The 27,776-nt window shown below is 39.5% G+C and overlaps 1 protein-coding gene across 2 annotated transcripts in view; it reads right to left on the bottom strand.

Annotated features, from left to right (window-relative positions):
- Positions 1 to 23,472, bottom strand: part of ank2b (ankyrin 2b, neuronal) — a 229,697-nt gene extending 206,225 nt beyond the window's left edge. For both annotated transcript variants that reach the window (XM_028474145.1, XM_028474134.1), the window contains exon 1: positions 23,174 to 23,472. Coding sequence is in view for 1 of the 2 variants with exons in the window: in XM_028474134.1 (XP_028329935.1) it covers positions 23,174 to 23,266 (93 nt within the window). In the remaining variant the exon portion in view is untranslated. The remainder of the gene's footprint in view (positions 1 to 23,173) is intronic.
- Positions 23,473 to 27,776: the final 4,304 nt, after the last annotated feature.

The raw sequence follows: 27,776 nt of genomic DNA, 5'->3' as shown, positions 1-27,776 counted from the left end.
TTTACACCATCCACATTGCAAGCACTTCACTGCATATTGTTATTATTTGCATGCCTGGATGTGACTCATCTGCATCTGTATCATACCAACGCTGGATATCAAGCTGTCAGCTAAAGCTTAGTCAAGCATAGCGATCCTAAAATGCTAATCTAATTATACTGCCAATCTTCCATTGCAGAATTAGATCAGCGGATAGTGTTAGGAGGCGTCCGGTTCAAGGCCTTTTATTGAATGAGACTATGAGAGCTCGAGTAGTGTCTGCCATTGAGTGTCATTCGGTTAATGTAACCTTAGACGACTGATTTCACTCCAAGCACATTGAACAGAAGACATGCAACATTTTGTGGTGAGCTTCAATCTGTTGAGAAGGCATTAATTACCCTTAAAGGTCATGAGAAATGCTATTCATTAATAATTATGAAAGGATTATTTCTTAATAAGGAGAGCACTGAAAAAATACTCTGGGCAAAGATTTTCTGTGATTATAGAGAATAGGTGGAAAAAAATTAATTTACTTCCTGAAACAGAAATGGCAATATTGTTATCATTATAGTTTTTCAATTATATATTTAAAAACAAATCAAAAATAAAAATCAAGTGGAAAATGCAATATGACAAGGAATATACCTTCACATACATGTTTTGAGAATGGCCATCTTGGCTCAAACCGTGTCAAATGAAATGGAAAACTGACTAAAATCTATAGTGTCTATAGTACAACAAAAAATATTGTGAAAACCTGCAAAACAAAAGTATAGCCTTGAAGAGATGGCATACAAAAACAAATTGCTTGTGGTTATTTCAAAGGTTCTGTGAAAACATATTAAATGTACAATAAAACAAAAGAACAAAGAAAAATAACCAATCATCAATTACAGGAAGTGTATAAATGGCTTCATCAAAACTTTTTATATAGAGAGCAAAATTTCATTATGGAACCGAATGGTCCTGGAGCATGCAGAATTTGGTGTGTTTTGACTTAACTATTTTAAAAACTGAAGCCCCAAAAAATACAATTGTTTACAATATTTAACTTAATTATTCCCTGTTAAGGGTAGACCTTGACATTTAATTTGAGAAAACTTGAAACGCGGTACCAATATAGCACCGGTACCGAAGTAAACAGTAGTAACCAGACCGAATAAGTCAGTTATTTAAATGTTTTTGTTTATTATTTCCATATGTTACTTGTGTATATATATTATTTGTGTTAAATTTGGCCCTGAAAATAAAAGGGCATTGTATTTTGACAAAGTGTGTGCAGTTTAATTTTTTGAAAAGTACCGGTTTAAGCACTGTTTAAACACATGAACCATTTAAAAAATACAGAGTAGGCACCGGTATCGGATAAAACCCAACCGATACCCAACCCTACCAATATGTAGCCTACTGGTGTTGTAAAGTTATGTGCTGATGTCACACTTCTGACCAATTAATTAAGTTCGTCAGAAGTGACGAAAAAGGTAAAAAAAAATCTGAAATCTACTTTTCACACTTTGGCTACACTCGCCCACCAGACCAGACCAAGCTCATTGACCTCATAGGGGGGATTTGGAGTACTTTATGTTAGATTTTAGTTAGTGTCTATTATGTTCTCCCCTGTGTGTGTGTGTGTGTGTTTGATGGCCTGATCGCCTAATATATAAGTCTCCCCTTGTGTGTTAGTTGGTAGATCTGTTGGTTGTGTTAACACCATGCTCTGTTGAAGTTTTTTACGGGGGGGGGGAGAATAAAACCCACATTTTTTTTTTACGTCAAACCTGTTTCCTGTTCCTTGGCTGCTTGGTCCACGACAACATGCAACAAAGGAATGCCAACATTCCCATACAAAAACTATTTCTATCTCAATCAATGCTGAGCAGAATTGAAAAAGAGACTCAAATAAGTTATGTACAGTATGCCTTAGCAACTGTTGCCAATCTAGTAATGTGACCTCACCGCTTGTTAACTACTGCTCCTCTGGGTCATGTTCATTTGTAACTACAAAGCAAAGCACAGCTAATAGATATGTGAGAGACACAAGCAAGTCATGTCAGTGCATGATGACAGCGGCCTCATCAGCACTATTGATCGACTGAGGGTCAGTGCTATGGATCCATCCATTCATCTCCATCTCATTCTCAAATTCATAACTCATAATTAATTCATTATTTCCAATATGTCACCCAATATGTATTTTGTATACATAGTTTATATGAGTAATAGTATTGGTTTCTTCCTTCTGCAAAATTCTTTTTTTACATTTTTTTTTCTACAGTGTTTTTAATCATATCACATCTCTGTGTGCTGTTTCCCATCTTCCCGTCTGATGAAGGAAGTGGAGGGAAGTGCCACTTCCACTGAACTCTCAGATAGCTGCAGGTCAGATGATAACACAGCCTTAATTTAGATCCTCTATTTAAATACTGCTGTTTGCCATCATTTCAAGTTTCACTCAAAGAGGCCCTGTGCATTTTTGCTCTCCAAACCAAAACATAGCTGTTAATCTAATACAAAGCTTGTGTTTTTTCATGGAAATGGGGATTGGCTTTTCAAATCTAGAGAAATGTCATGTTTCAGTGAAGAAAAACCCTTTATGCTGCGTTCACACCAAATGCTTTTTCTGCGGCACGGGACGCAACTGCTGTATGAAACGTACCGTAGGGTCCGCAGGATCCGCAGGATCAAAACATTTTCCCATTCACTTTATACGCACGTCTGAAGCGAAGCCCCGCCCACCAGCGACACATCCAAATCGGTGAATTTCACTGCCTGCTGAAGCGAGGAGCTGCGCTCCTTATTCTTTTCTCATAAACCTAAACTACCAGTGAAAAAAGCCGGTGTGATTAGTGGCCAATGCTATCCTAGCTCGGTGCCGATGAAAACTAGAGAGAATTTTTACCTGCTTCTACCACCTCCTCGCTGATTCTCCTGCAACTGTTTCGCATGACGAAAGCCAATCAGAGTCTTTGTTGACGATAACGTCAGTCCGTCAACACGGACACCCGTCTGTTCACCCATTCAACCATAGAGTAGAAGCTGTGTGTGACCACCTGGAACTGTATGACACGGCCTTTATAACCGGGACCGGACTAGGAAGGATTTGGCTCTGTAGTTCTCATCTTTGAAAGTCGGAACTGAGCTAGGATAGCATTAGCCGCTAATCACGCCGGCTTTTTTCACTGGTGGTTTATAAATTTATGAGAGGAGAAAGAGGAGCACAGCTCCTCGCTTCAGCAGGCAGTGAAACTCACAGAGTTGGATGTGTCGCTGGTGGGCTGGTTGGTGAATGCAGCATTAGCCAATCAGAACGCAGAACACAATGCGCGTTCATACGCTGTAAAAAATGCATCCAAAATTGCACTGTAAAAAAAAACTGCAAAACACAGAGGCCACGAAAGGTGAACCACGATGTAGTGAGGGACAACTGTACATCATAGCACAAGGCTGAAATTCATGAGAGAACTACGCCACAGTGTCTCCTAGCAACCCCCGTTGAAAAACATAATTGACGTGTATATATATGTCGTTGGCAGCGAGCGTTTGGATTGGAAATTACGTATATTTACGTCAATGGCAGTAACTGAGTTATGGTTAAAATGTCTGATCTCTGTTTGAGTAAAATGACTTGATCAAGCCTTTTTTAACATTCCACATTCTAAAATAAGTAATAAAAGTATGTATGATTCATGTTAATACTGTATCGGATCAATATCAGTCTAAGAATTTATTTCCCCAGATTTAATGAACAATCTTTAAATAACATCTGCGTTTATTTGCGGCCTTCAGCCACCACCGCCGTGTTAGCCATCCACTATTAAGGAGAAGTAAAGGGCCCTTGGGTATACAGTATATACGGACTTCAGCCACCGTAGCCACCATTTTATCAGATCACAAAATTTGTCACAACACCATAAAGGACTTAAAAATAATGGCGGCCACCTTCTCTCATAGACAACCTGGTTTCAATCTTCCAAGCTGCTCTTCCTCTCTTCCTTCTTCAAGGTCTTTGAAAGAAAGACCTTGTACATCTATGAAGCCTGTCAAACAAGGAACGTAGAAAATGTCACTATCTTCTACTTTAATCAGCCATCAACCACTTTCAACTTTGCCAGTGTTCTATTCCATTGGACAAAACCAGTATTCCTTAGAACTATAATTTCACATTTAAACCCTCAGACAATTCACCCCATTTTTATTTGTCACTGCAAAATGCTCTTGAATTATTTTCTTCTGTGGTATTTTCTTCTGTTGTACCAAATTGTCCATCATGTTGTGCATGTGGGAATTAGACACGTCCATTGCCTTTGTTCAAAACAGCCCGTTGACCATCGCAATTTGTCGAACGCGCGCACACGTGGCTACACTTCACACATGTACACACGCACACAAGCATTGCCCTGCTTGTCTTTTTCTACACAACAGTCACTCAAGATGACACACATAGTGACATTACATGCCACACAGAAGGCCAAGTGCAGGCATGCCATTCATGCCTTCACTCTTCACTCGGCCTTCACAAACCCACACAGCTGCCTCAATAGTCTCTTTGAACACACACTGGAGCAAATATGCCACCAACACCTTCAGCTTCTGATCAAAGGCTGAAAAGTAAAAATAGGGTGAGTTATGCTGCAAAACCCAATGTTCTGGCAAGTTAGGTAAGAATCATAATGACTTCTTTTGACTTGTGGCTGATTTAAAACCTTTTATTTTGTCGGGGTAAAAACACAAATCTGCAAGTGTGTGAGAAAGAGAAGAAACTAACTTTCATAATGCTGTGTGCCTTTAAAAACTCTGTCCACAGAGCCAGAATCACACTAGTACCATCACTCCTCCTTTGTTGCTTTTTATTTACTTCTGACAGCCTTATGGCTTTCACATGATCCAAATCTTTTTCCATTTGTAGATGTCCTAAAAGTCTTTTATCAGCTCGCCCAACGACTATTCTGTCCCGAATCAGCTCATCATGCAATTGTCCGGAGTTACAATGTTCTGCTAGTCCATGCAGGGCAACATTAATGTGAGACAAGCATCAATAGAATGTATTATTATTTGTTTTGCATTGCTATGTTATTGATTGTATTGTATTATTTCTTATGAGAGGGATTGTATCACATCAGTAACAAACGCCGGCCCTGCAAGCTAGCAAACAGTTTGTCTGAGTAAGCTAAAACAACACTAGCACCCCGTAACCCCAATCATAATAGAAACTTGCTTTAGTATTAAAGGGCCCATGTTACGCTGAATTAACTTTTTTGTGCTTTAAACATGATAAAAGTGCTATTTGGGCTTCATACACATGCCCAAAGTGTTATTGTCATTGATCCCCTCAATCATTAGTTAGAGGGTGAGAAACACCTCGCTTCAGTTCGATGACGCGTTCCCACTTTGATGTCGAATTTGACGCGGCACTGAGCTGGAGAAGCCGCGCCTCCAGGAAGCTTTCTGCCGTGATTAACATGTAAACAGACACGCCCACCAAGGTCAGCATTTCAGCATCCTTTGCGCAGTGCTATGTATGTATTTTCTACAGTCTATGTATGTACAGGTGAACGCCCCGCCCCCAACGCTCTGTCTCGTGTTCATAAAGCAGCATGAGCTCGGCTACGGAGTGGGTGGGAGGAGGGCGGGCCGTCCTCTGGCCCTACGTCACCGTGCGGGGAAGAGGAAGTCAGTGTCCTGTCTATAGACACGCCCACTCATGAATATGCATAGGTAGGCCGCAAATCAGCCTGTTTGTGTAGAGTTGCTCAGAAAGTGACTTTTCTCTGGAAAATGGAGATGGGTGAAAAATAGCATGATATGAGACCTTTAATCAGACTTGAAATAATGTTGTCATGGATTTAATTTAATTTTAAAGGTTTAATATGTTCCTCAGATTTATATCAGGCTGCTTTTTTTTTTAATTCAGAAAAAGAAGCTTAGTCGAGATGCAGACTGTGGAAATGTTCCACACCAACTGAAGCTAAGCTGAGGTTTTCAGCAGAATAAAATTTCTGCTTTGTGAAATCATTTGACCTATTTCCAGCACTGATTCAATTTTTGTGAAATTACGTTGTTTATTTGTTCACAACAGAAACAGCATTTCTTTGTCTCTCTGTTTCCCATTTGTTTTACGTCTGTAGTGATTTCAGTGTCAATGTTTTTGTCCTGTCACAGTCTGACCTTGGTTAGAGCAGTCTCCTCTCTTCACTGGAACAGATACTGTACGGTGGCCACCTGCATGTTCACCATTCTCCAACAAGCCCATAATCTTAGAGTTTCACCTTGTTAACTCTGTGTCCACAAGTATGATGAGATATTTTGATAACAATGTTTTAGTCGTAAATTCATCCATATTCAGAGACCAGAGAGAAACTTGGAAAGTAATCTTCTGCAAATTGAGCCGTCAATTTGCAGCAATTTGATCAGTTTTTAAATAATTTCTCTCTTTTCATTCAAATTCATGTCATGGAAATGCCTCACATGCATGTTTTGGGTCAATTTCATGCATTTACATGCTATTTTTTTTTTGCCAGAAAAATGTTGTTTGAATATCTAAAAATTTGTGAGACGAATGGACAAATTTAATTTAAAACGTGTCGGTAATTTGTTGTTTGGCGATAATTAAAGGTTTCACAAATAATGTTTTCGGACCATCTGACACATTTCCATGGTATTTTTCCTGTTAAACGGGTGGCTGAGGGTCTAGCAATGTGGCTAACGTCGATGTAATATTGCATGATTTCAGTCTAACCATACTGATTTTGTAAATCATCTTAAGCATGAAAATGTAAATTAATAGTTGACTATATTAAGCCTATTTATCATGTTTTGTACGATTTATATAAAGGGAAAGACGATGAAACGGAAAAGTGTAAAGTGACGCGGATGTGGAAACAGAACTTGGCGATACACACACATTATTCCACTGTTACTTCTCAATGTAAAAAAAAAAGAAAAAAGCTCCATTAAGCATTACTTGATGTAATGCTCACTGGAGTGTAATGCATGATGCTTAATGCTTCAGTCTGGTGTGCAGGAATGTGTGCAGGAAGTCAGACTGTTTCAGAGGAATGATGAAACCAAAGAAATGTGGAGCAGAATATGCTGTGAAAAATTCCACTTTAACAATATATAATTATATATATATACTTACAAATACCAGCACATCATGGGCCACGCTAATGGTATTGCTTCTATCTAAATGACCTAGTATTTACCTATGGAGAGATTATTGTGTCCAAAAATTAAAAACATATTTCAAGAATATATCTTCCATTTATTTTCTAAATTAATATTTATTTGTTTTTTTTTTCTTTTCTTGTCTTTTATTGCATCATTGTTTGAACAAATTATATCATATTGGTCTAATCTCCATCTAAAAACAATTGACGTCACTTTTACTTCACTGGCACTTTTACTACAATTGTGTGTGTATTGCTGCCCTACTACAGTAATTCAGAAAGCTTACAGGAATTGCCGCTATGGTTGAATGGAAAACACTGACTAATGGACACGGGGCACAACAAGGCTTTCTCAGAGTGTGTTAAACCACAGCTTGGCTTCTCTCCTCCACTCTGAAGTCCAGCACTGTACTGTAGTGTAAACAGACGCTATGGGACAATTCTATGAACTTTTCAAATGTGTGTGACTGAGCTGACGTCTGACAACATTTAACTAAAACTGTCTAAAACACATTATCCATCTGTGGCAGGGGTGGATTGGCCATCTGGAAAACCAGGCATCGTCCCGGTGGGCCGTCGACCCGGTGTGCTACTTTTTTTTTTTTTTTGATGAGCAAGTGGAGGCAGACATGGTAACAGATGGTCAAAAATATTTAAAAACAAAAAACAAAGGTCTCATGTCATGCTATTTTTCACCCATCTCCATTTGTTCTAAGAACCCCAAAAACATAGTATTTGAGGTTTATTATCTGTTTTCCAGAGTTTTAGCTTCTGAAAAGTCAGTTTCTGATCAACTCTACACAAACAGGCTGATTTGCAGCCTACTAATGCAAATTCACGAGTGGGCGTGTCTATAGACGGGACACTGCCTTCCTCCTCCCCACACGGTGATGTAGGGCCAGAGGACGGCCCGACCTCCTCCCACCCACTCCGTAGCCGAGCTCATGCTCAATGCGCACATTCGTGGGCATGTCTGTTTACATGTCAATCATGGCAGAAAGCTTCCTGGAGGGGCGGCTTCTCCAGCTCAGTGCTGTGTCAAATCCGTCATCAAAGTGGGAACGTGTCATCAAATTGGAGCGAGGTGTTTGGGCTCACCCAGCAATAGAAAAGGAGCAAATCACCTTCTAGCTAACAATTGAGGGAATTAATGGAAAAAAAAAACACTTTGGGCATGTGTATGAAGCCCAAATAGCACTTTTATGATGTTTAAAGCACAGAAAAGTCAATTTAGTGTAACATGGGCTCTTTAAATAGAGCATAGCGTTAGTTCAGGCAGGCTGCGGATGTCAAGCCAGCCACACCTTCAATCAACCAACAGCCCAGATTGGCTCCCTATTGGCCAAAGCATACAGGATGCACAACTTAAACCTTGACAGCTGCCTCATACCTCCTCAGCAAGCATCTCGCTACTCACCTTGACCCCAACTCCTCCAGGTCAGTATGTATCTGTCCCAGTGGTATGTGAATGAGTGGGTATGTAAAGCACTTAGTGACCTCTGTCTGTGAAGGGTGTTAGAAATAAACATTAACATTACTTATCCAACTAACTGCGTGTCATTTCGTTGTCATTAACATCTGCTCTGCTCTGTTCCAGGGGGTTTCTGCTAACCCCTCTCCTTGCTTTAGCCTTTTAGCTAGGGTTCATGGAAAGTCAGGGAGGAGTGCGCTCCTGGCCTCCGGCTTTTCACGTGAGCACGTGAAAAAAGGGCAAGGAGGTCCTGGAACAGACCCATACCACCAAATATAAGATTGCATACACATCAATGTAAAGGGTGTGAAGGTGCTATATAAAATCCAATGCATTATTATTGTAAATAAATCATTTGTTTTGACTAAAGCAATCCTGACTGAAATGGGCCAAAAGCAGTCAAGAGTGGCCAAAAAAATGGGCAAATAAAAAGGAACCAGGTGGTAGGTAATGGCAAAAGATAGCTTAAATGGGCAAAATGTGGCAAACAATAGTGGAAAAAGGGCAAAAATACACCCCTTTAATGGCCCACGAGTGACATGGCTGGAGGCAAAAACAGGAAACACCACTGGCTAAAGCTTAGATATATATGACACAAGCAGGATTCACCAGCGTAGCTCAATGGCGGCCATTTTACCTCAAACAACTGACGTTTTATGGTAGCTGTTGGACGGTGAGTAATCACCTTAAACAAAAATAACCTAACTTTATGAAATATTGACAGATTTACGAATAATTTGCCTCATTACAAGCCTTATTATACGTAGGTATGACATTTGAAAATGGGTTGAAAATTGAGCAAGTTAGGGTTCTTTAAATAGTACATGCACCATTGAAATCGATGTAATGAGCGGAGCCAGCTGTCTGAGGTAAGATGGACACCACATTGCTATGTTGCTACCCATTTCTACCATTTATAAATACATATTGACCAGAAATGTTCCAGAAAAAATATGCTTTATTGTTGGAAAGTAAACACCAACACAATTTTGCAAAACATGCAAACACTTTTTTTTTTTTAGCTTATACACTGAGCGTATCCTGAATGCAAAAGGTGCAATAGTTTTTAATCAAAATGGTCATCAGAAGTGCAAGTCAGTAAACAATATTGAACTTAAGGAATCTTAAAGTGCATAACATGAACCTGTCATGAAGACATATTTCTTTAGGCATAACAAAAAATAAATAAAAAATACAAAGCATTAACGAACATACTGTATGTAATGATATTGTGTGCTTCCTGTTAGTTCTCCCACATGGGGTTGTACAATGGCTTGCATTCTCTTGACGTGTTTTACAGAATCAAAATGCTTGTCCATAGAAGACCTTCCTCTTTTGCTCGATGATAACATAGCATGAAGCAACGTTGGGAACTGTTTTGCACGGTCCTTAGCCGATATTCTTGTAAGCAAATGCAAGGTATTTCTATCGCACATGACTCCATTGAATGCTTTCTCCCAGGACTGGTTGAAAACAGGATGTGACGTAGGCATTTTCTTCTTTGTAGTTTCCTTGTCAGCAGCGCAAAGCATGAACATAACATATGTAGACGCACCGCTCTAGTGGGCGGCAGCAGTCGATGTGGCGTCTACGTATACATGTCTATGGCGCAAAGCCCATAATACATCCTCCGCTACTTCCGTAGCAACTACAAGAGCTAAAATGCCAAAAACAACAATAAGCGGCCGCATATTTATGTTATTTTTTCAGCGAAGTTGCGGAAAATTTGCAGGCTTTTGGAAAAACTGCATTGCCACACTGATTGCCGGATATTGCTTGATTTTGCGTTGATAGTTGTGATCGCGATATCGCAAAATTCTGGAGGGACTGATCTATGGTGGTTTGCCTCCAGGCTAAGCCCCGCCCAACAAAATACATCACAATGTTTACAAACAATCAAAGGGTCTATGAGGAACAAAAAGAGGCAAAATGTAGAGAAAAAGGAAACAAGTGGTATTCATTGGTATTTTATAGCTTAGTTGGATCAAAACTGGCCAGGGCTGAATTTTTGTTCTAAGGCTTTGACTAAGATGTTCTGTTTTATTATTAATGTCACTTTATTATGATAAACCTGTAACATGCAGCCTGGCCTCACCTCTGACTCTTTCATTCCCTGACTAGCAACACTTGAAACTGATTGTGTTCTGGCTCACTAATGTGGTTCAAGGAATGACTCAGCTCAACTGCTTGAATCCTCATTCACAATGACTTGTGAACATGAATAAAAGAAATAAACACTGATGTTCAAAGCTTCTCTTTGTTATGGCACCCATTAGTGGGTGAACATGTTCTCGAATGTGTATATATAACAAGCAGGAATAAAGGAAAAGCATAAACCTGAGCGACTTTAGAGGAGTAAATGTATTACCTGCTGTTTAGTGGTTTTCACATCATGGCTAATGTGTATAGAGATTCATTCCCATTAAAATACCATGAAATCATGATATCAATTATAATTTACTGTGATCTCAATCAATGTGAGGGTACATGATGCTTAAATACTTACACAACTTTTTCCACTTCCAATACAATACCAATCATACCGATAATATTGATCCAATATGATATCAGCACAGATAATACGCACTTTTATCCCTTGTTTTTCCTTTAGTGTGGAGTGTTAAAAAAGTATTGTATATGTGTATATTACTCAAACAGAACAATAGTCAGCAACAGTAGTTATGAGAAAAATGGAACCGTTTATTGTTAACCAATGGGTTACAAATGTTTAACCTTAAACATAAGAATATTCCTTAACACTTGAAGTTTTATACATAAGGCTGACATTACGCTGCCATTAGCTGTCATTAGCATGAATAAGCTATGTTGGCATTTATTGGGTTAGGTGAAGGGATCTCGTGGGGTTAGCTGGGTTTAGGGTGACGAACAACTCATTCACTGCCGGCCATTTTCAGAGCAGCCAACCCCATATTGCCAGGTGTTTTAGATGATTTTCACTGATCTTTCAGAATATTATCAGATTCTGAAAGATTAGACTCTCTACTTTCATCAGAATTTTTTTATATTTTTTTTTAATTGCTTGTTTCGTTCTTCCGTAATCAGTTGAATAGAGGCAAGAATTATTTTTTTTTTGCTATAGGGGCACCTCAGTATTGGTTTCCTTCTATAAAACTACAAAAACAACACTGAGACTGAACTTTTGATGGCAAATTGATTATTATTTTACAATCTGGGTCAGAATTGAATGGTTTTCTTACTGTATTTTGGCATTTCTCCAAGTCTCTCTCCCGTCATTCTGCCCACACGCCACTTCCTCCTTCTCCCGGACATGCCGAGTGTCACCACTTGCCCCATTTTTTTTATTGTTTTCTCTCACCATCGCGACACTAAATAGTCCACTTAGTTCTATACATGCTCTGGTGGAGTGTGTGCCGCTGTGAGCTGCTGCAAACTTCAGCATCAACTCTCGTAGCGCCGTTTTTGTCTCGTAAACTCCTTTTCTCTTCCTCTGAGCTCTGCCCATAATGGGTGATCTCTCATCCAAAGCCACCTACATGGCACCAGTTGGTCACTACATCATGGTACAAGTTCGATATTCACGGGAGAGCTTCGTCACACTGTCTCCTAGCAACCTCAGCCAAAAAACACAATTGACGTCTTTAGACATCTTTGGCAGTCAATGAGTTAGCCTTCATGACACCTTATTCATGCTAGGTGTCATGTCATAGTAATGACAGCGTAATGTCAGCCTTTATGTATAAAACTTTAAGTCAAGTGTTAGCGAATATTCTACTATTGAATAGAATAAATAGACAAATAAATTAGAAGACCTTGAAAAGTAACATCAATAATTTGAAGAATGTATCGAAGTGCTTCTATTGAAGATTTTAGATGTAATTATTTAATTTTTTATTTCGCTGATATCGCACTGAATACCGATATCGGGACACCCTTAACACAAACGTGAAAATGCAGCAACTATTGAGACTATCTTTATGCAGTTGTATGTTTCGTTAGACATCAATTGCTGATAATGAATGCCTGTGCCGAGTTTAAAATCAACGATCTGAAAACATGGTTATAACACGTCAGAAAATAAACAAGAAGCAAACTGCTTGCTGTCAGATACAGTAATCTCCTCCTGGTACCAAGGTTTGAGTTTCTATGTCTGGCATTCACTCTGCATTCCGGTCCCTCCAGCCATGTGTACACATTAGGAATCAGAACTGTCACACTCCTGACACTGACAGCACCAAACACCTGTTGTGTAGGTGTCGGATTGCATCAGACTGTAAACAAATGCACCCTAACGTGGGCAGCACGCAACAGTGACCATGTGTGAGGGGCCTTCTATTAATCAAAAGACCTGATTTATGTTTCAAAGACAAAGCCAAAGACTTTAGGAGGAACAACTGAGCCTAATACACAGAAACAGACAAACTCATTTAACTTTTAGATTAAGGCTGGTAAAAGGCACTGTATCTACATCACATTCAAACAAGATCCAAAACTAAATTTACATAAATCAATAAAAAAAACAATTTGCAGTAAATACAATCTAACTTTTATTGCCCCGTTTTTATTAGCTTTTAATATAAAATGTCTGCTTTTTTGTCTGCAAGCTCCTTAAAAATAAGGGTTTGTGACACAATTTTGGATCACAACCCAGACAATGAGAGCATCAGTTGTAATAGAAATACAAAATACACAAAATTGTAGGTGGATAAGCAGCTATCCTCTGCATGGTTGATTTGTGTCCTCAATTGACCTACTTCCGGGTGTGGGTGGGGCTACACACCGGTGCGCAATCTCAATAAATGGCAAGAGCTGATTCACAGGGAGTGTGACAAGCAGGCCAAACGAATGTCGGTTGTGTCTCCATTATTCCTCCGTATTGCCGGCCATCTGCAGCCGGGATATGGCTGCGTCAACAGGTATGGGCCCAGTAAAGAGTTTGGGAGCCGATGGAATCGCTTATGCTTTGACGGAGATGAAAAGAATTATGAACTGTGGGAAACAAAGTTCCTGGCACACTTACGTCTGCAAGATTTGAAGTCCACCATCCTGGGTGAAGCCCCCGCTGCGGATGAAGATGGTGCTGAAGAAGATGCCAATAAAAACGAGGAGGCGTATGCAGTTCTAATTCAGCTGTTGGATGATAAAAGTTTATCGCTTGTAATGAGAGACGCCGCTGATGATGGTAGGAAAGCGCTGCAGATCCTGCGTGACCATTACGCAGGGAAGGGGAAACCGCGCGTAATAAGTCTGTACACGGAGCTGACTTCTCTTCAAAAAGGTGTCAATGAGAGCGTCACAGACTATATCATCCGTGCAGAGACTGCAATCACAGCGTTGCGTAATGCTGGAGTGACACTCAGTGATGGTTTATTGACCGCAATGATTTTAAAGGGCCTCCCTGATAAGTTTAAGCCATTCTCTGTTTACGTAACACAGAGTGATGAAAAGTTGACATTTGGTGACTTTAAAACCAAACTGAGAAGCTATGAGAGCACAGAGAAGTTTGGTTCTGCTCACCCAGGAGAGGACAGTGTGATGAAGGTGAAAGGAAGAGACAACTGGAGCACAAAACTCACCTGTTACACCTGCGGTCTGAAGGGCCACAAAGCCGCTGTGTGCACGTCAGCGGGAGAGCAGAGACAGTGGTGTAGCCTCTGTAAAAATGCCACGCACAAGGACGCAAACTGTCGCCGGAGGAGACGGGACAAAGTGAAGCAAGCGGTGGATGAGGAGGATCACACGTTCGCATTCAAGGTGCAGCTGGATGCCCCGGTCAGCGCATTGAGGACGAAGGGCCTGATGGTCGACTCTGGAGCGACGAAGCACATCATCACCGACAAGGAGAGGTTTGTGCAGTTTGACCCAAACTTTCAGCCGCAAAGCCATATTCTGGAGTTGGCAGATGGGGAGCACGCAAACGGGATTGCGCTGGAGAAGGGCACCGCCACAGTGCGCATGAGAGACAGTAAAGGCCGCGACGTGGATTTGATGTTGAAGGAGGCACTCTACGTTCCATCTTTTTCCCAGGACATATTTTCTGTTGAAGCGGCCACAGCCCAAGGAGCGACTGTCATCTTTAAAGAGGGACAGAACCGACTCATTCATAAAAACGGTATGAGTTTTGATATCAACACACAAGATAGACTATTTTACTTAAGAACTCTTGAAAGTGAAAGTGATCAATGCAGTGTGTGTTATGATATTCAAATGTGGCATAAAATATTGGGTCACTGTAATTATGATGACGTATTAAAACTGCAAAGTGTCACAAAGGGTATGAAGATCAAAGGGAAAAATGAGAAGTGAAATTTGAAATGTGAAGTATGCATTAAAGGCAAATTTGCACAGAGCAGAAATACGGATCCAGATGAAAAAGCTAAAGAGGTACTAGAACTAGTTCACACAGACCTGGCGGGGCCTATAGAGCCAGCAGGTAAAGATGGTTTTAGATTTGCTCTTGCATTTACAGATGATTACTCTGGAGCAATGTTCACGTATTTTCTAAAAACTAAGAGTGATACTGTTAAAGCTACAGAGAGATTCATTGCTGATGTTTCCCCTTATGGGAAGATAAAATTCATAAGATCAGACAATGGAACAGAGTTTACCTCATCTGTATTTCAGTCGTTGCTATCCCGAAATGCCATCAGACATGAAACCTCAGCTCCTCGATCGCCCCATCAAAATGGGACAGCAGAGAGGGCATGGAGGACCTTATTTGAAATGGCGAGATGCATATTGATGGAGAGTAAACTACCAAAATGGTTGTGGCCTTATGCAGTACAAACTGCTGCTATAATTACAAATAGATGCTTTAACAGACGACTTGGACAAACCCCATATTTTGTGTTAACTGGGAAGACCCCTGACATGTCTAAACTGAGAGCGTTTGGCTCAGAGTGTTTTGTATATAAACATGACAAGAAAAAGTTGGATACGCGTTGTGAAAAAGCCGTTTTTGTTGGTTATGACAAAAATAGTCCAGCATTTTTAGTGTTTTATCCAGACACTGGTAAAGTAATGAAAAATAGGCTGGTGAAGTTTGTAACAAAGACAACAAATGAATGTGACACTCAGACAGATGAAGATATGTATGACCATCTTAAACATAGAAAAACTGCTGAAATTCAGCTACCAAAACCAGATGCAACTAATGTGATTCCCCAAGAAGTAAAAGTTGAGGCATGTGAATCTAATACCAACTTACAAAGTGAAAGTGAGAGGGGCCATTGTGATCGTTATCCAAAAAGAGAGAGGAGACCCCCAAAGTATTTTACAGATCATGATTATGAAGCAAAATGTGACGATCAATCATTGACTAATATTGATTATTGTTATCGTGTGTCATGTGATGTTCCCCTGACACTGCAAGAAGCTTTGAGCTCTTCAAAATCAGAGCAGTGGGCTAACGCTATGCAGGAGGAAATGGACTCTCTTATAGAAAATGATACTTACAAATTAACACCCTTACCTGAAGGGTAAGGAAAAATCCTGTTGAGACACTTTACAAAGCCAGATATGTTGCGAAAGGTTATAGTCAAGTGGCTGGTATTGATTATAAGGAAACTTTCTCACCTACGGCTGATATGATCTCGGTACGTGTCCTAATGCAGCTTGCAGCTCAATATGATCTAGAGCTACATCAAATGGATGTTAAAACTGCATATCTGCATGCACCTATAGATTGTGAACTATACATGGAACAGCCTGAAGGATTTGAGATAAAGTCTAAAACTGGGAAGAAATTGGTGTGTAAACTCAACAAATCACTGTATGGCCTGAAACAATCAGGACGGAATTGGAATAAGATGCTTCATGATTTCCTTATTGAAAATGGTTTTGTTCAGAATACAGCGGACTATTGTGTTTACCATAAACAATCTGAGAGTGAAAAGATTATATTGATCATATGGGTTGATGATATTATTCTTGCCGCGAGTCATTGTCAAATACTCCAAAATGTGAAAGAAATGTTGGGAGCAAAATTCAAAATTAAAGATCTTGGAAAGTTGAGGCATTTCCTTGGCATCGATTTCGTCCAAACAAAAGGGGAAATTAAAATGAATCAAAAAAGATACATTTGCAAAATTATGGAAATATTTGACATGACTCATTGCAAACCGAGACGGACATCATGTGAAATGAAAATGAAATTTGATAGTGAGGGTGAACCTGCCGATCAAAAGAAGTATCGTGAAGTTGTTGGCAGTTTAATTTATTTAATGACTTCAACTCGACCTGATTTAAGTTTTGCTGTCAGTAAATTGTCACAATATCTTTCTGAACCAAAACAACAACATTGGGTTGCAGCTAAACATGTGCTGAGATACTTAAAAGGCACTATAGACCAGGAGTTGTGCTACAGAAAGCATGAGAATCTTACACTTTTGGCCTATTGTGATGCAGACTGGGGTGCAGACCAAAATGACAGGCACAGTGTGACTGGCTACTGCTTTAGTTTGTTTGAGAGTGGGCCTGTTATTTCCTGGAAGTCCAAGAAACAGCCCACAGTAGCTTTATCCACGTGTGAAGCTGAATACATGGCTCTGTCAGCTACAGCACAAGAGAGCCTTTACCTCACACATTTGTTGGATGGAATGGACAATGGGATGAACTATACCCCTGTAACTATTTTTGAAGACAATCAAGGTGCCATTGCACTATCAAAGGATCCAGTCTGTCGTCAACGATGCAAGCACATTGATATCCGTTATCACTTTGTTCGATCTGTACTCTGTGATGGCAAAATAACCATTTATTATTGTCCCACAGACAGAATGGTGGCAGATATCTTTACAAAACCTGTTTCCAAAATGAGGATGGATAAATTTGTGCTATTTTTATTTGGTGTTTGAAATGTTGTGACATTGTATCACACAGGAAATGTTTGTCATATGTAAATAGGATGCACTGTTTTGTACACAGGTCAATGTAAGAACAAGTGGGGGTGTTGCATGGTTGATTTGTGTCCTCAATTGACCTACTTCCGGGTGTGGGTGGGGCTACACACCGGTGCGCAATCTCAATAAATGGCAAGAGCTGATTCACAGGGAGTGTGACAAGCAGGCCAAACGAATGTCGGTTGTGTCTCCATTATTCCTCCGTATTGCCGGCTATCTGCAGCTCTTACACGGGATATGGCTGCGTCAACAGACATTAAAATGTCTGCTTTAAGTTTGAATCAAAATCCGATTTTATTCACTCAGCTATCTGTTTTCCTCTGCTCCGTCTCTGAAGCTGTTACCAAACAAAGCAGCTGTTTTTAAGGTTTCCCTCACACGTTTGGGTGAAATTACTGCAATGACATCATAGCGGCTATAAAGCACAAGTTCTTAGCTTTTAAAAACTGTTTAATTTATTCCAAGAAGGCAATTATTGACAAAGATGTGGTATTAATTAGCTGTCCTTGCAACACATTCCTTGGGAAAACACAGTTATGTCCATGCATGTATTTATAAAAATCCTTTCATAAACAGTCAAATCATGATGGGAACAGGGGAGAGGGAGTCAGGGTAGGAAAATGGAAGGGGTGGGGAAGACTTGACCGTTTTAAGGTGAGAGTGAAATGTGATGTGATACAATTTTGTATTTTAAAGGACGGTTGGGGATCATATTCAGTTCGTACAGCACCGAATAGCACAGCTAGCTTAGATAATTCATGTTAATTGTTAATTATCAATATTTGGAACAAACCATGTGGCTGACGGTTGCTCCCAGATGAAATCAACAAAAACACACTTTGTATTACCAGCCTGAAACAAACAATAAAATACACCACGATAGTGCTTTATGATAATTATCATGCTATTGTATCATCCAGATTCTATTGCATCTGTGCTAAGCTAACTGTTTGCAAGAGGGTTGGGATAATTGTTGTCCTCGTTATTGGTTTCATCACTTTTAAACTCTGAAATGACTTTCTAAGAGGACCATTAAAGTTGTCCAACCATAAGTAACATTAGCATAAAGCCACTTCCACATCGCTGAGTCAGCTTTAGCACACTGAACAGAACATAGCTTTTACTCCCCACTGTGGCTGTGCGCCCTGAGTTCACCTTCGATGATTTAACCCTGCATCTTCCTGACAACACAAACTGGTTTTTAACTCAGAAATACACTTTTACCATTAGCAGACAAGCATTCCCTTCATACATTTGATTTTTTAATTAATTATAAGCTTAGACTAGAGGTTTTGATCATGCATTTTCATAATATAAAATAAAATAACACTATTATTGACACATGACGCATTCATCACTGATTTTGTATTGTTTCTGGAACAATAAGCTTTCAACCTGCATTGACAAGTTTTAAAAAATGTACTTCTTAATCATTCTAATCAAATGAATAGCACACGTAGCTATCTCATAGTTATTAAAAATAATAAATTAATCCAATAATGCTAGATTGGGTCGGCTAATAAAAAGGGGGGGGGGGGGGGAGTGCAGGAGAAGATGAGATTGTGAGAGAGTGGTCATGAAACGTGAGTTCTGGACTCCGAACATTTGCTCTTGGTTTTCAGCCACTGGTCCTCGCATGTATACATACGTAGGTCACAGGTTTCTGTGAAGACGTGCTTGTTTTCCTATTGATGTTATTCCTGTTGATTTATTTCCCTATTTGTCAAATGTCTATTGCCAAAATAATTTGTTGATTTAAAAGATCCGAGTGAACCATTTCCTCCATCTCTGTCTGTTCAACTCACCTCAGGTTTGAACAATTTGCAAAGTAATTCCAACAGCACAGCTTTTAGGCCATCTCCACAGCAGGCCTGAGATAGTCAATGTGGATGCAGATTAGGACTGCAACTAACGACTATGTTAATAGTCGACTAGTCATTGATTATCTAAACGATTAATCAACTAATCTGATGATAAATTTTACAATGATTTGCTCTATGTTGCTCCAATCTTATAAATTTGGCTTGGGGCAGGTAAGCTTTTTTTTTTTTTTTATTGTGTCAAGGGATGGGCGATATACACTAAAAAATGTATCCCGATAATTTCTGGTATTGATCACGGAAACGATAACAGTTACGATAAATAAAAGCAATAAACAAATAAATAAATAAATAAAACATTTTCCAACTTTAAGTGAAAACAGGTTCCTTACAAACACAAATGAATAGACGAACACAAGAATGTGCTTCAGTCATAACATTTCATTGTGGTTTTATACTATGCATCGTAAAGTGACCTTGGGTGACCTGGTTTTCAAATGAAATGTATTATTATTATTATTTAAACATTAAAAAGGTCAGGGTCACTCTGTTAGTGTGAATGTATGCAATTCATTTGTTTCCTCATTTATATTCTCTATTTTCGAGAAGAAAAAAAAAAGAAAAAAAAGCAAAAATAACTCCAATAGTGTTTTTACTGCTGCTGAATCTAGTTTATTTTATATCTGATAATAAGTTACATAAAGTCATGGTTGATAAAAATCACTTTAATTTTCTATAAGATATTAAGGTGTAATAATTACCTAATCAAAAAAGAGGATTGTGTGTGTGTGTATGTGTGTCCAGCTTTGTGTTGTGAACACGTGAAATATAATTTTAAAATATTGTATCACAAGTCGGGACGATGAATCGTGATGTTAGTTTCATTCCGCGATATCTTTAGCTCCGCAACAATTAGGAGTCTCTAAATCCTCCGAAATGTCCGTGTGGAGGTTCTGTGCCCAACACCTGCTAAAGCAAAAAGGACACGTTTCGGATGCGCAGTTGGAAGCAGCGATCATGTCATGTCGAACTGCCGTTAGCATAGCCGTAAGCGTCGGATGAGAGTGCACTTCCGCGTCACGTACTTTGGTCAATCGGTAATAGAGAAAACGAATAATGGAGTTAGTTTTCCGTTTTTCGTTTTCTGTACCGAAGCAAAAGAGCTTGAATTTGAAAAACAAGGCGTTTTCCGTTTTTTTATTTTTATTTTGGAAACAAATAGGGATGTATCGATTAATCGTAAGGCAGTTAAAAATCAATTCATAGGTATCACGGTTCACATCGATACTGTGAAAATTTAATCGCAGTACTTTTTTTAAACAGCAGAAGGCGCTATATATCATTCTCGTCTAAAAGTGTAGGTGGCGGGCGGAATCTGCTACTGCTTTCTTTCTGGCCGCCATCTACTCTTAAACATGTTCATAAATGATTCCTTACCCCTTTAGCACCGAAAGATCATCTGTAATATTACGTGAATATCTGTAAAAGTCACGTTTTTCTATTACCTCTGTCTGCTAGCATAGCATCTCTTCTTCACTGCAAGGATATCTGCATGCCAATTGACCACTGGGTTACCAGCGCCCTCTGCTGGTCCAAACAAATATCTGGCGTAAATACAGTGCAGACTGTTTTTTTTTTTTTTTTTAAAGTCCAATTGTTAAGGCACAATATACATTTTCAGTTGCACTTTTAAAAAGAAAAGGAACTATTATGTAGTTTTGCATTGTTTACTATAGAACCAGAATTTAAATAGATTCTTCTTCATGTGTATTATTCCTTTATTTATTTCATTCAATATTTATTTTTAGTTAAATTGCATTGTTTTGAATAGTTTATCAAGGGATTCTTTTGACAATTAAATATAAAAAGAAAATAGTACAAAAAAAGGAATATTTGTCTACATTCTCATTTTGTAAAATAAATCGTGAGAGAATCGTATCGTGAACCCAGTATCGTGAATCAAATCATATCGGAAGTTGAGTGAATCATTACATCCCTAGAAACAAATATCAAATAATTAGTGTTTTTTTCGTTTTTCATGTTTTTGTTACATAATGAAAAACAAAAAAAATCATTACAATTATTATTATTATTATTATTATTATTATTATTATTATTATTATTATTATTATTATTAATAATAATAATAATAATAATAATAATAATAATATAAAACTGTATTTGTAGGTATGTGCATGTCACTCACTCCCTGCGGACATCAGTATAATTTTTTCTTCCATCGTTTTTGCAAATGCATCCTTCAAATAATATGTGTTATTAAATGTTCAATGTGTTCAATTATTTCACACGCATTCTGTTAATTTCACAGAGCTGTCTTTAATTTCATCCTTCTCCTGTTGGCGTCAGAGTTTCCCGTTTCTCATGATTTAGTGCGTACGGTAGGGTCAGAGCTGCCGTGGAGGTGCGCACATTATCTCGCCAGATTTTTTTTTTTTTTATAAATCCCAAACTTTGCTTATATGTGACGTACGCTTTCTTTTGTACGTATGCAGCGTTTATAAATGAGGCCCCTGGTCCCCTTGAATCCGAATATGTGTAATGTGAAAAATATAAACACTATCAAAACACTAAAGATCTTTGGACTAAAATGACAAACGCTGTTAGGTTGGCAATGTCAACAGACTGACCGAGCTTGTTGACGATTTTACACCTGTCGTCCTATGACCTAGGTTTTGCAGGCATAGTTCCAGAGTGTGACTATAGAACATAATGATGGAATGAATGAGTGATAACACACATTTTAAAGAATTTCATTGCAAATAAGTGGAATGAAACAGTGTTTAGTGCCTCCTGAATGGATTTATTTCGATGGTTTTTATCATTTCTGGTCGTCTTCCGCCTGATGTGGGACCAAGACTGACCATCACATTTTCAGTTCATGTTCTAATCAACATCATTTCCATCATCATTATTATGATTATTATTTTTAACTAAAAATAAACAATATAAACCCCATATTTTGAATGCTTTCATTTGTTGTTTTTTTACTCTCAAGTACCCCCTGTAGTGTCATTGTGTACTCCTTGAGACGCACTGGTTTAAACTGACCAGTTACGAAACTGGTTATTTCCAGTGATTCACAATCTTTTTTGTCCCATGTAACTTCTTTGCATCGCTGTCAAATCATGTGTACAGTGTACCCCCTTCATATCATAAGTACCCTTATCATAATTTCATATGCATTTTCATTAGTGGAACAGCGGGCACTCCTACACCCCTAAATGTGTCTCGAACATTGCTTCCCTAAGGCTCAATCTACAAATTCAAATACCATTGCAACTTTTATATGATTACTTCAATAGTGAGTTAACGCCGTCTCCTTTGTAAAATGTGGCTAATTATTGTATCCTATTGTCAGAAGTGTGATACAATGGCCTCTACAGCATAAAACTATTCAAGAAAATATAGTATTTTATTGAAATTCATTGGTCAATCTTTCTGAGTACCACCTGCAATGTGCTCCTGTACCTCTAGGGGTACGCGAACCTCTGTTTGGGAACCCCTTTGTAAACCTAATAACTTTGCGTGATTTGGAACACATGCAGTGTGACTTTGAAGGATCCGCCTCCCCTTCTCTGTCAATCTGCGTCACACACACACACACTTTTATTGACAAGCTGCACTAATATATATATCAATGAGTCATATTCAATATTTACATAAACCTTTGTTTTACCTGTATTTTATTTTAGTAAATAATGTGTAATTAAGCACGAGGTTATTACAGAAATGCTGCCTTTATCGCATATGTACCTGAAGCATCCTCTGTGTGTTTGAATATTGACATGTTTTGTCATGAAGTTGGTGTTTGTGTTGCCAGAGCAGAGCACCGACCTGTCGGATGGTTGAAGACTCTCCGTTCCCTAGAGGTGACGGTGTCCCTCCTTCCAGCGACGCAGGGGTGACCGGAGTAGAAGCCATGTCCATGTCCCCGCTCTGCTCCACAACAGCCGCTCCTCCAGCATCCGGACCAGGCTGCTTCACTGCAGCGGGACGACCTGCTTCTGCTGTCCGAGCACAGACGATCTCTGTCCGGCCGAACAGTGGATGCACTGTCCCTCCTCCGGACGGTGCTTGTCTGATCAGTCCAGTTCTAGGAGATGACGTTTCAAACGTCTCTCTCTCTCTCTCTCTCTCTCTGCTCAGTCACACACGCGCGCACACATGCACGCGCACACACCATCTCTCATCTAATTTAAGCTTTGATTCATGGCCTAAATAACAAGAAGGCTCGTGTTTTTTTTTACCTCCTACTTCTCTCAGTGTGTGACACACACACAAACACAGGCACGCGCACTCACACTCCTGTCCTCACAATGTCAAAACTCAAAATAAATTCTTCCCGAAGAAATGGTGTCATGTCTGCTGCAGCGTTACCCCTTTGCTTCTATTTGGAGCATCCACGTGCTGATACAGCGCTCACATTCCCCAAAAGCAAGAGGATATCTTGCTTGTGTATGGGTGCCAGGGCTGGACAGGGACAAAAAATCGGCCCGGGCATTTTGAGCCGAGACCGGGCCACCAGGTACTGATGGAAATACAATGAATGAATTCAAGGGCAAGGATGACAGGGAAGAGAGATCTCCATCCGTACATTAGCATTCCTCACTTTGATAATCATTCCAATGTATTGCAGCGATGTAAAAATGTAGAAAGTATCCAAATACAGCGCACAGAAAAACAGAAGCAGGGAAGGGGGAGGTCTATGCAAATCCAGGGACACACCCCCCAAAACAGAGCGTTGTCACAGAACTGGTTTTTACAGGGTATTAAACCTCTTCTGTTCCTTAATTCATGTTATGTTTTGACCAAACACCAGCACAGATATGTCATTTAGACAACAGGGAACTGTTTTAAAAAGGTGAACATTTTTCATACTGTATGTCCCCTTTAAAAACATTGTTTGCACTGTTTTTTTGAAGAAGCTTTTGCCAGTATGTTTATTGTTAAAGTAATGGCTATTGCAATTCTACAATACTTTTCGTTAAGTGTCCAACTATGTATGCACTAAAAGAATGCAACATTTTGAAACACAAAAGCTAAATATTGTGAATAATGATCCCAATGTCAAAATGTTTACTGCTTGGGGTGTACTAGTTTACAGTATTATATATTTGTGTGTTATTTATTTTAATTATTTGAGTTTGTTTATTTTTTTGCACAACTGCACTGTACTTTGCTTTTACAGACTGTGAATAGTAGGTCTACTTTGTATGGATGAAACAGACATTGTGTTTGTTTGTTAATTGACTTGGGTGTGTTTGGTCTGCCCAAGAAGAGGTGCCCTACCTGGGTTACCAACTGGGTTAAGGTCAGTTGCGACCCCAAGTCGACAAGGTAGCGGAACTGCAAAACTGTCTCAGACCCAGAACAAAGAAGGAGGTGAGGGCTTTCTTGAGCCTTGCTGCTTGTTCCACAGTTCGCTACCATTGCTTCTCCACTCACCGCCCTAACTGCTAAAGACCAAAGAAATCCGGTGGTCTTCACAGAACAATGCAAAACCGCTTTCCGGACTTTGAAGGAGTGCCTGTGTTCGTCTCCAGTCCTCCAAAGTCCAGATTTCACCAAGGGTTTCCTGGTGCAAGTTAACGCTTCAGCAGTTGGCCTTGGTGCGGTTGTGGCTCAAGGTGATCCAGGGGAGGAGCCCATTCTCTACCAGAGCAGGAAGCTTTTACTTCAAGAGGTCAGGTACTCGGTGGTGGAATAGGAGGGTCTGGTCATCAAATGGGCACGAGAGAGTCTCCGCTACTATCTCCTTGGTAGAGAGTTTGTCCTTGAGACAGATCACCACGCAAACACCTGGATTCACAGCATGAAGGACCACAACAGTAGGCTGACAAGATGGTATCTGTCCTTACAACCTTTCAATTTCAAGGTTCGTCATCGTAAGGGCATAACCAACGTCGTGGCATACTACCTTGCCCGGTTGCCCAACCTTGGCAACCTTGGGGAGAGGGAAGAAGTAGGAGTAGGAGTAGCCCCATTAGCTAGTGCGGGGAGGCCACGACGCTAACACACGTGCACACGCACACTCACATAGACCGTCTTTTACCGTTCCATCCGTTTACCGCTGTCTTCAGGTTTCCTTTCTTTAGCCACCGCAGCAACCATGGGTGCACACTGCTCAAGCCTTTTTTCATCCATAGTTTTCTCCGAGTTGCAAACATTTTCTCCAGTATACACCACTCATTGATACACGCACACAGCCAATTCGAGTGGATGGTTCTTCCGCGCTATATTGCGTCATACACAGGGCGCACATGAGTGACGTCACGGGACGTCATGTGATTTTCTGTTTTCAGTACATAATTATTTTTATTTTTTCTCTTTTGGGGGATTTTGAGTTTAGTTATTTTGTATTTTTTCAGAATTGATTATCTTGTGATTTGGTTTCTGTATTTAGAGAGATTGTTGGTTTTCTTTCTTAATTGTGTTGGGGGTGGGGCTTCATGCTATATAAGAGGCCTTCAGCACCACAGACGTAGTGTGTGTGTAGGAAGGGGAGCTGAGTACATTACAATACTGAGAAAGCTGGACTGTAAATATTGTACAAAGAACTGCATGTGGATCTGGTGTCGGTAAATCAATTTTTTGCACTTTTTGGGCGGACCTGCACAATAACGTCACCCAACACGAGTCTGACGAAGCCATATCATTTTAAAGAGACAAAACTCACTATACAAGTTTAAATTGAGGTTTGGAATCATCTAGTGTAGTTTCAATCAACCGGAATGACAAATAAAATATAGGTGTATAAGCACCAGAATGTTTTTGTTTTACCAAAAATGTTTTGTGCGCACTATGGGCCCCATATACTGATTTTGCTTAGGGCCTCCAAATGACCTGGGCCGGCCCTGCTCGCACCTGCGGAGACCACCTCCTGCCTCTCCTTCCCCTCATCCACCTCCACCATCATCACCTGCGGCCGCTTTGTATGCTGCTGCTGCTGCTGAAGGCGATGTGTTATTTTCACACATTTGGCAGTATCTGCCTGAAGAGCTTGTCTCTTTTTATCTCAAATTTTTTCCGCGCCTCCTTTCCACTTCTTGCCGCTATTCTCCTTTTTCTCCTCGCTCTCTGTGCGATTGATTGATTGATTGATTGATTGATTGATTGATTGACAGCCGAGGCCCAAGAGGGAGGGGGCATCGGCCCTTGGCTGTAATTGGTCCAGCCCAGAATCAATCATGACTAATGGGCCGATCTACCAGTTTTGTGTACCAATTGGTATCATGAATCCCATTACTAATACTAGCACCATTAGTTAAAAAAAAAGAAAAAAGAAAAAAGGCCCAGCTCAAAATCACCACCCGGTACGCCCGATGGCCAGTCCAGCGGTGATGGGTGCCGAATATAAAAACTTCACTTTTGCATAGCCGACATATTGCGAACTTTAGCTTACTTTCCTCACAATTAGCGAATTTTTCTTTCATTTGAGACAGAAATTCATGTAAAACAGCATGTTCTATATCATTGTTAAAATTGTGTACAATCTGTGTAAAATGAAATCTAAATGTAAATGTTTAATCTAAATGTTAAATGTAAATCTAAATGTTAAAGGTATAGTGGAAAATGTTTTTTGGCCTCTAATTCCGGGTGGATCATCTAGACTATTGGTCCTCCTTGTTATCAATCATTCTGATGATATGTTTACGTAAGGACGTCGTACGTGCTCGTGCCCGGTGAGCACCGGGTACTTTGAAAATGGATTTTCACTTACCGGTGGCGAGTCAGACATAGAAGGACAAGTGCAAATCTTCTTTTGGAAGGTAAGCCTGTATGAGCGATGCCGACTCCAACTTGTAAACAGAGCTGTGCACAAGGAAAACTGTGCTCGTGCACGCTCTCTCGTGCACGTAGGTGTTCCCTCTTGGAAGCAGGTAGAGTGTTGCATGTGCAGAGGGCGTATCTTTTCCAAACTTCGAGAAAATCGACCACTATACGTTTAAATTTATATCTAAATGTTAAGTCGGTCACCAAATGTAAAGCTAAATGTTTAGAAATGATGCAAAGTAGGCAGATTTAACATTTAGATTTAACTTTTACATTTAAATTTAACATTTAGATTTAACTTTTACATTTAAATTTAACATTTAGATTTAACTTTTACATTTAAATTTAACATTTAGATTTAACTTTTACATTTAAATTTAACATTTACATTTATGTTTATTTTTCATGTTTGCTTATTTTTTACAATGATATACAGTAAAACATGGTGTTTAACATGACTTTGTCTCAAATCTAAGAAAAATGAGTTAAATGTGAGGAAATTGAGCTAAATGTTCAAAATATGTCGGCTATGAAACAGTAACTGAGTTTTTACATTTGGCACCCCATACAGTATGTGTGCGTCTTGAAAAAGATCAAAGTCAAATGTTGTCAAAGTAAAATGTCAGTAAGATCAGAGACATAACACCTGTCCATGCATTGGGTT

Source organism: Gouania willdenowi, chromosome 18, assembly GCF_900634775.1.
Source record: "Gouania willdenowi chromosome 18, fGouWil2.1, whole genome shotgun sequence".
Taxonomy (NCBI): domain Eukaryota; kingdom Metazoa; phylum Chordata; class Actinopteri; order Blenniiformes; family Gobiesocidae; genus Gouania; species Gouania willdenowi.
The sequence above is the reverse complement of the archived record's forward strand: the minus strand, read 5'-3'. Positions and strand labels throughout refer to the sequence as shown.